Source organism: Styela clava, chromosome 2, assembly GCF_964204865.1.
Source record: "Styela clava chromosome 2, kaStyClav1.hap1.2, whole genome shotgun sequence".
NCBI lineage: Eukaryota > Metazoa > Chordata > Ascidiacea > Stolidobranchia > Styelidae > Styela > Styela clava.
The window spans coordinates 21853225-21869604 of NC_135251.1; the positions used below are offsets into that span (position 1 = coordinate 21853225).

General features: G+C 33.1%; 2 protein-coding genes across 5 annotated transcripts; one reads left to right on the forward strand and one right to left on the reverse strand.

The window, feature by feature from the left end:
- Nucleotides 1–75: 75 nt before the first annotated feature.
- LOC120335553 (26S proteasome non-ATPase regulatory subunit 13-like) lies at nt 76–6179 on the reverse strand. The gene is made up of 12 exons (XM_039403081.2): nt 6077–6179; nt 5322–5447; nt 4819–4879; nt 4558–4669; nt 4243–4373; nt 3574–3745; nt 2110–2189; nt 1863–1988; nt 1728–1790; nt 1158–1298; nt 577–633; nt 76–363 (listed from the first exon to the last, which is right to left on the reverse strand). The coding sequence occupies exons 2-12, from the start codon at nt 5417–5419 to the stop codon at nt 268–270; spliced, it is 1137 nt and encodes a 378-aa protein (XP_039259015.1). The 5' UTR covers nt 5420–5447; nt 6077–6179; the 3' UTR covers nt 76–267.
- Nucleotides 6180–7529: 1350 nt separating this feature from the next.
- On the forward strand, nt 7530–16309 carry LOC120335657 (ciliary microtubule associated protein 1A-like). Of its 4 annotated transcripts, none has more exons than XM_039403221.2 (6): nt 7530–7848; nt 9120–9326; nt 9801–9902; nt 12643–12764; nt 13645–13785; nt 15883–16309. In XM_039403221.2, the coding sequence occupies exons 1-6, from the start codon at nt 7740–7742 to the stop codon at nt 15973–15975; spliced, it is 774 nt and encodes a 257-aa protein (XP_039259155.2). In that variant the 5' UTR covers nt 7530–7739; the 3' UTR covers nt 15976–16309. The 4 variants fall into 4 exon arrangements, with proteins under 4 accessions (XP_039259155.2, XP_039259157.1, XP_039259156.1 ...); XM_039403223.2 differs by lacking the exons at nt 12643–12764; nt 15883–16309 and adding exons at nt 10368–10489; nt 14400–14699; XM_039403222.2 differs by lacking the exons at nt 12643–12764; nt 15883–16309 and adding exons at nt 12030–12151; nt 14400–14699.
- Nucleotides 16310–16380: the final 71 nt, after the last annotated feature.

Sequence of the window (16380 nt, forward strand, 5' to 3'; positions counted from 1 at the left end):
ATCAGGCTACTTACTACTCCCTCATTAATAACAAAAAGATTTCATCTCTGTCAACTGAGTGCTGTCGCTGTCGCATATCAGAACTACTATTCTTACTCCTCCCCCCTCCCCATAAACAAAAATATTTTCATATTGTTTCATCTCTTTATTATATAACATCGATGTCCGTTATATGAGATATAGTGGTGATAATGTTTTCAGGTGGATTTTCAAGTTTTTCAATAACAGCATCTTGTAAGCAGCAGTTGTGTTTGTTGGTTAGCTACTTCATGTAAGAATATCAGCAGCTTTCTGTTCCACAGATCTTTCCATTTCTGAAACATCTTTACACCAGTCATCAAGTCTTTCTTTCATCTTGCCAATCTGTGAACAGTGAATCAAAAATTTATTATAGAACACAAGTGAGAGACAAAAAAACAAAAACAGTTCGTTGCTATGTTTGATTGAATGAAAGTAGATTTTTCCTGCATTTCAGAATGCGATATGTTTCCATGGTAGGCCTACCAAAGCCAGCCAGCTTTGATATAATGTCAGTCTTTAAATAGGGTGATAATTAAAATAATATTACTAAATTACCTGCGTTTTATCCAACACTCTCGGTTGTACCCAGGTCATATGAACTTTTTCTGTTACCTGGAAAATTTAATAAAACCTGTAGCAAACGTTTTTTGCCATTCAAAAAACATCATCTTATGTCAAATAATGACCAACCCCCTCACTGCTATCTTAGTATTTTATGAAAAGGATTTTCGATTCCACATTAATTACAAAGTGAGGAGTAATTAATAAATATGAGTAAAAACCGGGGAAAAAATGTGAACCATTTTTCTCATCATGTACCACATTAAAGCTATAGAAAGTATAAAATCATGTCTCTAACCGATTACATAATGGACAGCTGTTTGAAGAAGGGTTGTGGGGTTTACAATTCATATTTTACTTAATCACGAGTTTGACTTCCTACTAAACTCAAATATCTTCAGTCATTGCAGGTGTTCTTAACAGTCCAGAGCCCTGCTTCAGACAGCTGGAACAGGGGTGTATTTTTACAATTAAAATTCTGCAATTCCAACTCCATGAAGTTTGAAAATATGCCCTAGACACCAGTGAAAGCTAAACTCCTGATCCATTGCTTGCGGCTCCATGTTTCACTTTACCTGGTCGATGGTTCCTTTTACTAATCCCAAAGACATGGCTTTCATAGTTAGAATTTCTACTTCATTTGGTGCTATTTCTGTTTTTGTGGCAATTTCTTGGAACGATATATGTCTGTTATTTGCGGGACGTGTGAAAGTCATCTATAATATAAAAAGACAACAGAATGCAAGAAAAACTCATATTGTTTGGTAGATTGTCAACATGATAGTTTAAAACCATTTTAAAAAGTTCACCTAGTTTTATCTCTGTGAGAAATTACGACATTCAATCAACTATCCATTGATAAAAACTCCATCTAATTGAGTTTTCTTATTTAAAAATATATATATTTGCATTGAAATCCGATCATTAGTAAGAATAGGGGTTCGTAAGCTGGTTAGAAATCACAATGGTTGCCGGCTTCATAAAACATCAGCCCAAATTTATTATTTGTACATAGCATTGCAAATGAGAACAAATAAACTAAAATTTCTAGAAGCTCCTGCTCCATTTAATATGGTTAGGTCGACTATAGCTCCCAATAAAATGTCATGGATCCTCACACCTGGTAAAAATAAGGCTACACTTACCTCCATCAAGCAGAGCAACATGATTTTCTGTCTCAAACTCAGTTCGTTGGCTGCAAGATCAGGCTATAATGAAAAACGTAGTCCATCAACTTTTGAAAAAATAATTTTCTCAGTGCTAATATAAAAGCATGATACCTGAGATGCCCATAGAGATTTGATTTGTCGCATCTTTCCCATATCTCCACTGTTAAATGCGTATAATAAATCGATTAACCACTGACGAGGAGTATCTCTAAGAGATTCCAGTACTGGATGTTGAAGCTGAAACGAAAAAAAATAAAGTTACATGGACATTATTTTCTGCTATGTTTTATTCAAACTGAATTATAATCAAAGAAAGAGTAAATTATGAATTTATCAGCATCAATTTATATCAACTTACCAGCTCTCCAAAATTGTATACTTCACTTCCTAGTAATCCAGCCAAGCCCAAATAAAATGCACGTTCTTGCTGCTCCTCCACTAGAACAAGAATATAGATATTATGAGCACAGTTGATATACAAAAAAAGATGTTGCTAGTCGAACAAACTGGCTGCTGTACATGTTTCATAAACCTTTTCAACATTAGAACCTTTATAACGCAGTAATTCACATTGTTGCTAATTTGAATTCATATTACATACCTTTATATTTTTTCTCAACCTCAACATATCTCACCAGATAGAATGTAAACTGGTATCATAATAAAGCAGGTGCGAGAAGAAGTTAGGAAAATTTCCATAGAATAGTTGTATATTTTTAGGCAAATATTTTATCCATTTCAAAGTACGTAGCAAATAAAACATGACTGAATTGTTCTGGCTACAGCAAAACAAATTAAGGTTCACAATAATCATATCACAGTGGGAAGCCATCATGTTACTATCTACATTTTGATCATCCTTGCTTTGTTGGATTGCGTTAGGAAAATGTGTAAAGTGCTAGCGGTGAGGAGATTTTCAAATTGATAATCTACTTTATTAATTCTAGTCATTATATAATAATGTTAGTCTACAGGGTTGTCCAAAACGAATTGAATATTCGAATGTATTCGAGTATCAAAGTATTCGAATAGCTTTTCGGTTAATTTTCGAATAATTCCGAATAGTAGCCACTTTTCGCCGTAAACGTGGTGTTTCGTTTCACGGGAATCTTCAAACGACTTTTTACGCTGTCTCGCGTATTGTAATGACAATGGAATGGAATCGGCACTTTGATTGTTTATATTCTGTGCGACCGTAAGTCACATAGTGTTGCGACACATTTGCACGTTTGCGTGGGTGGACATTGCCGACATTTGTCTACGAGGCTTTTAATTTACAAATTCATTTCCATTACGTCGAAAAATCGACAATTGCCTTATTTCCCGGCTATTAAGTCGCTTTTCTATGCCCAATTTTTTCGGCCTGATTTTTTTTTGGGGGGGGAGGGCGTCTAATTGGGAAAGTATGTTTATTTTATTTCTATGTGGCCTGCTTATTATTCGCATGAGTCTTCTCAAGCATGATTTGTGTAACCTTATATTTGGGTCTTAGGGTCCGCCAATCATGAAATTTAATCGCAGGCCGGTTATCGTTACTTTAAAGAGAAACACAGCCAACGAGATAAAGTGATTTGTGACCCTTTTGTTTTGCCGATTCAGCAGAACACGACAGGGACAGGGAAACACAGCTGTGAAATAACTTGTGGACGTACAGTGTAGTTCTTATCACATTCCAAAACTATTTCAACATTCGGGTTAATAGGTTGTCCAAAATGATTGCCTACAACTTAAATTCACCGCTCAGTTGTTAAAAATAGGTAATTCTGTGAGTATGTGTGAATAAGAATTCATTTAAAAGTAATAACACCATAAGCATATTTACGTGGAATGTCTTTAATGTCAGTACATCCCAAATATCGTAGAGCATCTTTATAATATTCATTATGATGTCCAAGTAATTGGTGATAGTTACTGCAAAGATCGTAGAAACGAGAGTGCACTGATGTCACACTTGGTAGTAATGTTAGAAGCTGATCACATTCTTCAATTATTGCCTATCAATAAAATATGAAGTGTTATAACTGTATTAAATTTTACATGTGACATTGGGGGTAACAATAATGAAATCATGATTCCTGTGACTTCATGGAATTTACCCAGAATATAAAATTTTAAAAGTTTGAGCGTTTACAGATGCAATTTCTGTGTTCCAAGTACAGATTATCATAGGAGTTCCTTTTTTTTGTAATTCTTATGCAAATTGATTTAATATTGTAATTGTATTATTGTAAGTGTGATTGAACAAAAATGTCTTTTAACTGAAAATTTCTGCAATCTACAATCAAAATATGATAGTTTTCCAATATACCATTCCTGATCTAATAGTAACAATGTTTTTTTTATGGAATTTTATCTAGATCTATATAGAATATCGAATTTTTCATTCGGTATCAAAAAATTGATTTTTCGAAACAATATGGTAATTATAAAACATTAGACAAAGCTCATTGAAATCATGAGTTATTTGCAGATATTGTTGAATTCAGTTCACCTTGGTATCCTTGAAATTTTTTTCAAATAAATGAATATTTCCGATAGCTGTTGAGCACAGAATCACAGCTTCATCGGATGATTTCACTTTTTCTTTTATTTTATTCAAAAATGCAAGAGCTTCAACACCATCTAGAAAATATATTCAAATTGTAGGTTAATTAGATGTGGAAAGAATCATTAGAAAATTATGAGAATGCACAAAAAGCACCTATTAGAAGCATTTTTTTTCATTTCAATGATTCGGCTTTGAACGATCCTCATCCTATTAAAAAAGTTTAGTTTCTACTCCAGTATTCATGTATAACAACCATACCTGTGAATTGTCTTATCACATGAGGACACAATATTTCAACCAGAGATAATGGATTAATTTTGTTCTCGAAATCTGATATGAAGTTCCGGTACATATCAATTAACTGTGTTCCCTGTGAAATATATAAATATTAAGAATAAGTGGAGAAACTAGAATGTCAAGTCATTACAATAAAACATTTTATTCCAGCTTGAAAAAATTTTCTAATATTTCCAATAAATAGCATTCACTGTGAATAACATTGAATAAAAAGACACTTACTTTGCCATAGTGAGGAAATTTGACAATATTTAACAATTTTTCTGTCAACTGATGCCATAATCTAAAAACAAATTTGACATTCACTCAATATTTTAATGTTAGTTATGTATCATAATAGATAAAAAGTTTGTACAAAACAAGAGCAATGCTCAAATACATGAATATGAAAATCTGCCATACAATGCTGTATGAAATCAAAATAAGCAACATTCAAGCGAGTCTGGAGAAATCGAAACTAAAAATAATGACACGATAGGGGTATAGAAGCGTATTCATGTTAAATTTCATGTATTCTAAATGGAAGGAATTACAGGCATGCATTTATGTCTGATTGAAAGTGATGTCTGATCCTCTATACGTTATGACCATATTTTGCAGATTGTTGTTTGTTTTGCTGTGCATTTTTACTGCCCTTCCAGAAGGACATCACTATATTTTTACACTCCAGTGAGTGGACTACTACTGTACTATAGTATAAGTAAATTATAACAAATTTAACCAACTTTCTGGTGTACAAATCTTCGATTGTAGACCAAGCTTGTGAGATTTCAGGTGGATTATTTGTTTGTTGATCCTTCAAAAACGCTGTAGTTTCAGTCATTATGATTGATGAATCGATACCAAAAGACCTGCAATAAAAGCACATACATTGAGTCAAAATTTTTAGGCTCAATACAGTCTAGCTCCTTCGGTAAATACGGTCAATGTCAATTTGGCCTGATATCATCTCATTCAATTTATACTGCTGAACAATCAATGGCTCTCGTATATTCTAAAGATCTATGTTCAGCCAGTTTGGCTCATGCATATAGTCTAGTGCTTTTAATGGTGAAGCCAAATTGGTTTTAACTGTTCAGCTGTTATACTACTGTCTGACACTCTGACTGCAGGACTGTAGGCCTACTATGTGAATTACCGGTACTGCTTCACACGTCCCTATTTCTACTGTCCTATCAGGATATCGATAGTAACTATAGAAAATGACTAGGAAATTAGAATAGTGAAGCCAGCGCACACAAGTAATATATTTAATAATTTTGGGAAAATAAAGAAAAAGATACCGGTACCGGTACCAGTACCAACAGGCGACAGGGAAACCAACTGAAATATAAAAAAAAGTTGGTGTTCAGGTGTTAGGCACTCGCTGAATGACTGGCCAATAGATCTGCAAGTTGCCTCTATCTAACTTAAAACTGTATGAAATGATCTACTTAAATATAACTTTGAAAAAGAGTACACATTTGTCACATCTACTTACCGAAAAAAGTAAAAAAGCTGCACAGCTGAGGCAAAATCACAAAACTTTACTTCGAAATTATATGACACTGCAAAATCTTTAACGATTTGCTGAATAATGTTTTGAATCTACCAAAGAAAAATTGAACGCATGATTTGGCAAGCTATAAATAATATTTGTCTGCAAAGTGTTCATTTAATGTGGCAAATAAAAAATAAAAACAAAAAAACAGTTATCTGAAATACGTTATATTTATTATTTTACTTTTCTCTTTGAACAATTCAATCTTGAGCAAGACACTAAATAGGTGACGCCTTCCTTGACGACCGCCATAGCAACGGGCGAAGCTTTCGCTCGGATTGCTTTTGCCTTTTGCGCGGCGGAGATCTCTCTTCTGGACCGGCGAGTTGCCCGTTTAATCTCGTACTCGATGGCTTGTTAATACGTTTCAATTCGACTTCACGTAATTTTAAAATTATTTGTATTAATATAACTTGAGGACTTGGGAATAAAGCTTCAAGTACCTCATTCGTAGAATTGTAGTGGCCACTAAGATCTGAAGATACTAAAGTTGATGTTAATGTTAAACTGTACAGTAAGTTGTGGTATAAGACGTCAGGGAATTTTCAGGTTTTTGTTAAAACATTGATAGAAACAGAAATTAGGTCTACGTTAAGATTTGAGATTTGTTAACCTGAGTTGAAATTCAAGTAGTCTAATGTTAATAATTGTTAAAATAGAATTAGTAGGGTGCAAATGGCAAAATCCTTCCCATTCTTTATTTAACTTACAAATTATATTATTTATATATGCATCAACATAATAAACACCTAAGTTAACTTGAACTTTTTTTTTAATAATTTACCTTTAGCCGACTTAGGATAGGATTTACATATTTATCCTGGGGGAGAGGAAAGCCGATAAGACAGCTTATCCATATGGCGAACCACGGTCTCTCGTCCGGTTACCATTCCAAGTCGGGTATGGGATTAGTTTTTACTGTATTGTTTGTTTTCGGAAGCATGGACTTGGTGTTGGAGGAAGCCGTAACCGACCAGCGGTTACATGAACCACCCAACGACGGCGAGGAGTCCAGCAATTCTCTCGCACATAACCATCCCTGCATGCGATTCGAACCTGCGAACCCACGCAGAGTAATTAGAGGTGCGGTGGCGAGCGTATTCCTAACGCTTAGCCCGTTGAGCCACACCGCCGCGACTTCATTATATAATTAGCACTGTGTGCATATTTAGAACTGCTTGAAAGATGAAAGAATGCTCGAGAGTGCAGGAGTGCAAGATTGATGCAGTGTCAACTTGATCTTGTACATCCATGCAATGTATTATCTTACCATATCTAAATTATAACACTATAAATACTTTGCTGGCCTAATAACCAGATCAAGAAAGGTATAAATCTGTATTATGAGAAATTTGATTAATGAATTGCTTTTCATTACATTGGATTTATTGTGTGTGAGTGACTCAAATTATTTATTCCCATAGTTTATATTGTTATATTGTAAGTTGTTGTAAATTGGTTATTTAAGTCAACGCAAGGTATAGCCTAATAAATATTAGTGCAAGACGTGATGAATTGAGTAACTCACAGAAAATATACCAGAAATAAGAAACTTAACGTGCCCTTTTGGAAATATTACTACCTCAAGATCCAGAAGTGAAAAATGGCAACAGTAACATATGTTGGACAATGGCGACCACACAGGCCCCGGGGGCCAATCGGAGCACATTTTAAATCTCCCGGACCCAAATATATGCTGCCAGGCTCTACAGGTAATTATGTTATTATTTAATCATGTTATTATATATATATATATTATTGTTGAATTCATAATTATCATACTCATTTGAACTAACAGTGAATGTGACGATAAAAATTCAATTTTTTTAAACCACATTTCAAATTCTCTGATACATTTTTTGCATTTTGTCCACAATGGTTAACCTAAAGAAAAAGATAGTCAGCGCTAAATGCATCAAGCCTGAATATATTTTGAAGCTTGAACCCGAAAGGGCAAAAGTTGTAAAATCTGTTTTGAAGCGATAAGAAAAAAAAGTTGCTGAGAATTGTTCGAACAATGGTAAGACACCAGCTTAGATGCATCTATTTCTATGAAATATTTTCAAATGTAACATTTTCAAAATTTCAACATTTGCCTTTTTTATTTTGAAACTCTCAATTTAACATAGAACCTACATTTTTCAAATACTTTCTGATTGTTTGAAGAGTTACTGTTGTAATGTCTATTGATGAAAAAAATGTAGATATTGCCCTATTGATGCTGTTTGAATAAGAATTGTTCTTTTTTTTACATGCCTTTTGAAATGCTGCCTAACAAAAACATTCCTCTTTTCAAGTCAGTTTTAGTTTGATTGATGTTGTTAACGTTTAAAATGACTCATTACTGTGTTAGGTTGTACATTTTTGCACCGTATTTGGATGATTATTAAAGTTACAACTATCTGGATAATGGTAATATAAGAAATGTAATGAATGGACTGTAATACACTATTATAATAAATTAAACAAACATTATTGATATTGATAGTATATAGAGATCGAAAATTTATAGACATAATAATTTTTTGTTTAAGCATGTTTCCTTTTAATATCAAAATATATTATCTGAAGAAGTAAGAATATTAAGAATATTTTTTTCTGTATATAAATATCCAACTATGATATTTTTGAATAATTTAAAGTTGTCATTTACTGTAATTTAATATGTTCACCCTTAATTGTGTATTATAAAGTTAAAATATAACCTACCCAATCTTCAATAAATTAAATTATTCAATATGATGCAATACGAGAGTCTTGTTACACCCTAATAGAAAATACAGTGTTTTAATGTGCAGCAGGACTCTTACATTGCATAGTATGGTCATGTTTATTCCTGCTACAGCATCCTTGCTTTCTATGTATACGACGGATTCACTAACACAAAAGTATTGTGGAAGGATTGGGAGTTAGATTCATGTAACAGCTATTGATAGTTATATTCATTAAGAATTGTACTTTATCAAATTAATCTTTTTTTCAGGCTTCACTACTCATGATTTGAGGAAAAGAAAAGCTCCTGCATTTAGCTTCGGAACAAGACATGCAACCTTTACAAACGAACACAGCCCTGGTCCTGGTGGATATCTTGTACCTTCACATATCACAAGAGTTGGAAACGATGGCACACCTAGATATTCATTATATGGGCGACCTAGGGATATGCTGGCATTCAAAACACCAGGACCAGGTACTGTAGACTGTATACTGTAGATTTTGCATTACGATAGTTCCAGAATTTCTTTTGCAAATACTTTCCTTTTTGAATGAATCAATACTGATTCTAGTTATATGCATTTTGTCCAGTTTCACTATTATACCGATCCTAATAAGGATTGCAATAGTTAGCTAGTCTTGTAATCAATATAAGACATAATGCATAGCTATTTTTCACTACTGGGACCCTCATGAATTTTTTATGGAACCATGAAATATATTGTGTATTACTGAAAAGTGACTTAAATATTGATTTTAAATTGATAATTTGTCCAATCATACTCGGAAATTATTGGATTGTTTGTATTTGAAATGAACTGCATAAAGGAATCATTTAGTACGAGTTTCTTTTTTGTAAAGTGCTTGTTACAAGTTTAATTCAGATCAATTTTCCATACCTAGTGTTCCATATGAATAATTTATTAGTTTTCCATAAATGCATCTTCAGGTACCTACAGCCCAGAGAAAAGTGGGAGATCGGCATATAAATCAGCTCCTATTTACTCATTATCAAGTCGAATGAAAGGGAATAAAACTGATAACAGCCCTGGTAAGTTAATAATGGAAGATATTTTCTCAGGGTTCATTAACATTATACGAAATATTGTGTGGATAAAAATAATTTTCAACATTTTAATAAAATATATGGTTGGCACATCATGCTAACTATTACGAATACGCTTGCCATCGCACTTTTGATTAGCCTGCGAGGTTTTGCAGATTCGAATCTAGTGGGGGATAAATATGTGCATTTCTGGACTCGTCACTGCTGCTGGTTGGTTATGGTTTTCTCTCCACCATCAAGTCTATGCATCTGAAACACAATACCTGACAAACTATTTCCATACGTGGTAACTAGTCGAAAAGTTGTGGTACGCCATAGGGTTAAGCCATCTAATCCCTTTCCTCTCCTCCAGGAAGAATGTGAAAATTTTATCTTATCCGCTCTGGGAAGTTCTAATATTTCACATGAATCTATGTTATCAAATGGTTAATCCATTGCTGGCCAATTTAGGTCCTGCCGCTTATATGCTGCCAGATGTAGTCGGCCCCCATGCAATAGGCAAAGCATCACTACCCGCATACAGCTTGACAAGTCGACGGAGTTATGGCTCGTTTCACGATGACCTACAAAGGGTTTGTGAAATGTGAACTAGATTGCCATTTTGTGTCGGTGTGCTGTGGCTAACACTTATTATTCATTGCACTGTTACATATGGAATTTGTGTGAGGATTGGAGTGACGTGGTGTTCATGAGAGTGGTTTCGAACATTTGCTGTTTTTTCATTACATTCAGTTTGAATTTGAAATGCGTAAATCATATACAAGCAGAAGTGGTACATGTGTAGCTGTATTACATCATCACAAATATTTTATAAAATCACAAAATCATAACACATTTTGTTGCTTGCTGCACTAAGTAACATTCATAACAGTTTCATACATGTGCACTTCTGCATTTCTCATGTACTTGCAAAATTTCATGTCATACTTATTAATAAACAGTATTGAGTATAAAACCTAAACTAAATCATATTTTACAATATTACGAAATCGAGTCAAAAGTAAATAAATAAATTCATTTATTACAATATTATAGGCCTATTATATATTATTGTATAATTACGATATTAATTTCATATTTTTACCAATTAAACGAATCGGGTTCATTACATTATACCCTGAATATGCTTTTTTATTACAGATAGATCATGAGCAATATGATCATGAGCTTTTTTTTTTTTCATCATTTTCAAATTTAATAAGATATTGATTTATAGGGACTACACACACATTGCGCCTATATATGAACAATATTTACGGCAGATAGTGATTTAAACTGACCTGAGGTTTGTTTGGCTGGTTAATACATAGTAGTTATATTATATAGGTATCTATTTATTACCTCAAATTTTATTGGTCAAGTTTTTAACATAGATTTTGATAGAAACACTAAAGTTGTTTTTCTAAAAATCATGATTCAATTACCTTACCCCATGGAAGTAACCATTGTTTGCACAATGATATTCATTTGAGAAGCCATTTTGTGTTTGTTGTTCACCTTTCCATTCATGCCACCATGATGAATATTTGTCTTTCCTGAATCAATTATTTATGATTGTTTGTCTGGCAGGCGTTTATGATTCAATGTTAAAACATTCAGCTCAGCGTTTTGAAGTGAAATGTTTACCTATTTTATATCCACTTCAACAAGCATTATGATACATAAGTCTTACAAAAAAAAGTTCTTTCATCCTTGAGTTATACATATTTTTTATAACTTTGAAATTAAAAATCCATTTGATGTCACTGACCTTCATCATGCCATTAGTGTGCACAATTTGGACTCCTGCACACCTATCCATGCTGTAAATTGCCTGTAAACTCATAAATTATTTTCTTAGAAAATTCGAACCTCTGTTTGTGTGCGATTGTACGCTAAGTTTCAGTAATCCAGGATGCTTTGCATGAAAGTTACGTTCTCTAGAATATGTTTCAAATGGCCTGTTTTTTATGTCACCTTCTAGGTATTTTGCCAATTTTATTTAGTTCCACCCCATTGAATTGTTGGCAGTTCTTCGATTATAAAAGGGGAAGGGGTAGATTTCAATATTAATTTGATTCATCTATCATGATTCTCAGTACATGTGAATTTTTCATTGGTTCGATGTTATAGGACCGGCTGCCTATGGATTGCCCAAGCTTGGTGGGTTGAACATGGTAAATTCACAATCCGCTCCAGCATACACATTGAGTGGTCGCACAAACAATGGCGGATTTTCTGAAGATTTGTCAAGGGTGAACAGCACCATTAATCTGCATGTGTTGGTGCATGAAATCTTTTGAAATATTTTTTTACTTTTGGCATGAAATATGCTTGACATCCATGCTCTTTCAAATTTTTAGGAATTCACAACAATGTCGATTTCACACATGCATGTCTTGCAACATTATATCGTAATTTTTGATGGTAATTTTCAACCTTGCATAACTGTATCACTACACTCTCTTAGTTTTATACAAAGCAGTTGATACTTTTTATAGAAGAATAGAAAATTTTTAGTCAAGAAAGCTATATTTAGCATAAATTTAGAATTGCAAAGTTTTCAATGAAACCAGATATAGAGGAAAAGCGAGATAGAGAAAAGCAGTCAATATAACGTAGCCCGTTTTATCATAGGATATAGGTCCTTATAGGATATCGCATAAAGATATTGAGTTGAATGTCTCGCAACTATGTTTTCTTGAGTCAAACTGTATGCAGTTTGTCAGTGTTTGTAATATTTTAGGACCTGCTGCCTATAATCTACCAACAATGTTGGGATCAAAGGTTGTATCGGAAACATCAGCACCAGGTTATTCAATGACAGGAAGAGTGACTGTAGGTAGCTTTCATGAGGATTTGAGGAAGGTTTGTAGTCAGTGAGAGAGTCAATTGCACTTAGATAGAGGGCGGATATATTTTGATACTTGAAATTTTTCTAGGAAATTTATTTTGATTCATCAAAATATTCGAGATATGAAAAAACTACTTTAGAAAATCATATTTTTGTTTAAATAGTAATTTGTATCAATTCTCTTAAAATAAAACAGGCTTTTCAAATAGACTTCAAATCTGATTTAAAGTGAATTAATTGAACACATCTGATCATTTTGGCATGTTGGATAAAATTGATCCGGAAAATACGGTAGGCATGTGCATTTTAATAATGCATTGGATTCGGGGAAATTTACAATCAACTCTGACTCTGGCCTGGAAAAAATTTGATTCTGGCTCCTGACTTTAGATTATACCTCTCAGAAGAAGTTGAATTTTGATAACGAAAACTTCGACTTCGCCGGAATTTAGAAATGCTTAGTCTTCTTTGATTATCACCATAAAAAGTCTGAAATTTCCACTCTGACAAATTTGAAAAAATCTCATGTAGCTCCAAAGAAAACATGTCCACTGCTCCAAAATAATGCTTGAAATATTAATTAAGTGGTAAAATATTCTCGATCTCTTCATTTCTATTAATAAATCTTATCAAAGTATGGAAATTTTCAGCAACATTATTCAATATTTAATTAGGTAACAATATTCGTATTCACTAATCATTGCTTACTAGAATTTTCATGCCTCAGTGTTTTTGTTCAGCATGTTTTTATGATTTTCAGCTGTAGACAAATCAATGCTTTTTTGTGATTTGCTTTTGTGTGAACATCAAAATCATATTTTATATCTACTACATTTTGTGTTTAATTCCTCGTGCATTTTCATATTAAATACAATTCATTTGATTCGTTTTCAGACTCCTGGACCTGGTACTTACAGAGTTATTGAACCTTATGTATACAAAGGACGAGCTCCATTGTATAGCATGACCGGAAGGAACATGCTTCCAAGTGATGCAACTAAAAAGCCAGGACCTGGTGCACATAGTCCTGAAAAGGTAAGTAATTGACTTGTTGAGTTTTGTCCTCATGTACAAATATCCATAAGTGTGCTCAAAAGCTGAACTGGTTCTAATATGCAAGGAACTGATTCAGCTAGGTGTGAATTCAAATAGCTTTAATCAAAGTCTTTGTAGCATTGATCAACAGATGTTGGCATTCGAATGGAAAATTAAAAATGTGTCAAGTCCTAAGTCATTAAAACTATAAACCATGATGTAGTAAAATCATTTAATTGACATCTTTTTTATCAAAAGGACAGTTAATAGAATTCTGTTCGGAATTTCCATTGCTGTTCTATTGAGAATAGACTAAAATAATATCAGCATGATTGAACATAATTCTGTTCGATTTGGGAAAAATTCCAAACAGAAATTCATCATTGATACATTCAGTGGTTTCTAAGGAGACAGTTGTTTTATAGATTGATAAATTATTGAGAGTATGTTTATATAAAGGGATAGCAAACAACTATTGTCAGCATTGTATCAAAGGGTTTTGATAGAAAGTATGTAAATATGCAGAGAGACTAGATGTATTTATGAAAGTTTAGATCTTTTGTGAAAAAAAAATTCGTGACTTAGTTGAATAGCTTAACAAAAACTTTTGACAGGTTGTCATTAACAAAAGGCAAACACCTCGACACTCATTCGGGATACGACACAGCGAGTTTTGTGCTCCACTTATTGTTGAACCTGTGGACTGAAGTCGAGAAGCTGTCATCAGCTAGTTTTTTTATAAATATTTTTTTTCATCTGCCAATAAGCATACTCTAATTTATGTGCAATACAAAGAAAGCTTTAGGTTAAGTTATATGTACAGATGTTTCTATACCACAATATAATGCCTCATTGAAGTCACTCGCTTTATTTTTTGTATAATTTGTTGCCTGAAATAAGAAAACGCTATTGTATACCGAAAGTTTCCTCTTTATTTTATCTTGGGTAAACATTGCGCTGAAAGAGATCTTTTGTGAAAAGAGACCAGGATATATTATATTCACTTTGTTATTCGAAGAAGCTCAGCCAAGTATGAAATTTGAATCCACGTTTCTATCAGTTATAACACAACCACAGAAAGTACTGTGTCTACTAACACATACTGAAAGACCATGTTCAAGTGTGTATTTACTGTCAGCAGATTATCATATAAATCAGTAGCCATGAATCATTTTTCAATATCTGAGCATGAGTTTAAGATAGGTTTGCTATGAAGATTAGCCGTGGCTGCAATATATTAGTAGGAAGGATAATTGTATCATTGAGCAAAGAAGGCCAGTACAGTTAACAGGTCGAATGAAACGAAGGTGAAATATCAGATTACAGAAACATTGAGGTATTGTTTTACATTACTAGATAGTAAGTTGGCTTAAAAACAATGCCTACCAAAACAATGATTTTTTATTATATAAAGCCTTTAATACAGCATTGTTAACATTTTTACATGGAGTTTATTCAGTACAGTTATTATTACGGTAACTGAATAGTTCGAAAATTCAATATATGATAAAATTGGTTTTCCCAAACAAAATATTTCTTAACGTCAGCTGGTTTTGAGGTCTAAATCAATAGAAAAAAGATCTAAATCTTGTAATAGTCGATTCTCTCGAAAACAAAATATTTTAGACTTATACTTGCTGTTCTTGTTTGTTATAAAAGTAAATATGTCGGGGTTTCACTTAGTGTTGCAGCTCACCATGAAAGCAAATCAATTGAGTCCGAATAAGTCGAGCATTGATTATCTAAGGTTTAGATAACCATATTCTGCCACTCAATATTACTATTTTATATGTTTTGAAGTGCCGTGACTATCTTCACACAAATCTTATTCAATGATCTCTTCAAAGTAATCAAAACAAAATTGCGATTTGCATCTTCATAGCTTTGACTTAGAAATTTGCAAATTGAAAATTTAAAAGCAATGGCGCCATATTTCTTAAATTATTTTAGCGCATTCCAAACTGAAGAAGTTTTCAAACCTTCACAGTAGCTTATATTAAATTTTATACTAGCTATATTTTGGCGAATTGTATCGTATATATTGTCCTAGGAATATACTAATTATCAAAGTAACGATATTATATATTTCAAATACAGGTATACATATCGAGGCGTTCAGCTCCAGCATTCTCTTTCGGAACTCTTCATTCAGAATATACCGCACCGCTAATTGTTGATCCCGGACATTGATAATATTATTTCACCCAGCAATGAAAAAAATGTATTGTATTTGTAAAGCATCAGTATTTTTATAATGATTTAATTGAGTGGCTGTCGGCCACTGCACATTTGTAATATTTCCTTTTTACCTGTATTTTGTGTTCTGAAATCTCCAATAATTTTATGTGTTAATTCATCTCACTGTCAAAGTTTATATAACCAATTGATTCGCCAGGTGATTGATTACTAGTGAATATTTTTTATGCAACATTATTTTTGTACCATTGTAATCAGCCACGAAGTAACAGCCAGCGCAGTATTTTTTCTCACAATCCACTTTTTGAAGACTAATTGTTATAACGACTGCGGAAAACTACCATAATAAACAAGTGGATGACAACTGCCGCATATTTAACTGCCAGTTGTTTGTGTACT

Coding starts and splice junctions, on each gene's coding strand:
- LOC120335553 (XM_039403081.2), bottom strand. CDS start 5,419: ATGACTGAAACTACAGCGTTTTTGAAGGATCAACAAACAAATAATCCA. Junction 2,190..3,573: donor TGACATTAAAGACATTCCAC/GTAAATATGCTT, acceptor TTCTTGTTCTAG/TGGAGGAGCAGCAAGAACGT. Junction 364..576: donor GAGTGTTGGATAAAACGCAG/GTAATTTAGTAA, acceptor CACTGTTCACAG/ATTGGCAAGATGAAAGAAAG.
- LOC120335657 (XM_039403221.2), top strand. CDS start 7,740: ATGGCAACAGTAACATATGTTGGACAATGGCGACCACACAGGCCCCGG. Junction 7,849..9,119: donor TATGCTGCCAGGCTCTACAG/GTAATTATGTTA, acceptor TCTTTTTTTCAG/GCTTCACTACTCATGATTTG. Junction 12,765..13,644: donor TTCATGAGGATTTGAGGAAG/GTTTGTAGTCAG, acceptor ATTCGTTTTCAG/ACTCCTGGACCTGGTACTTA.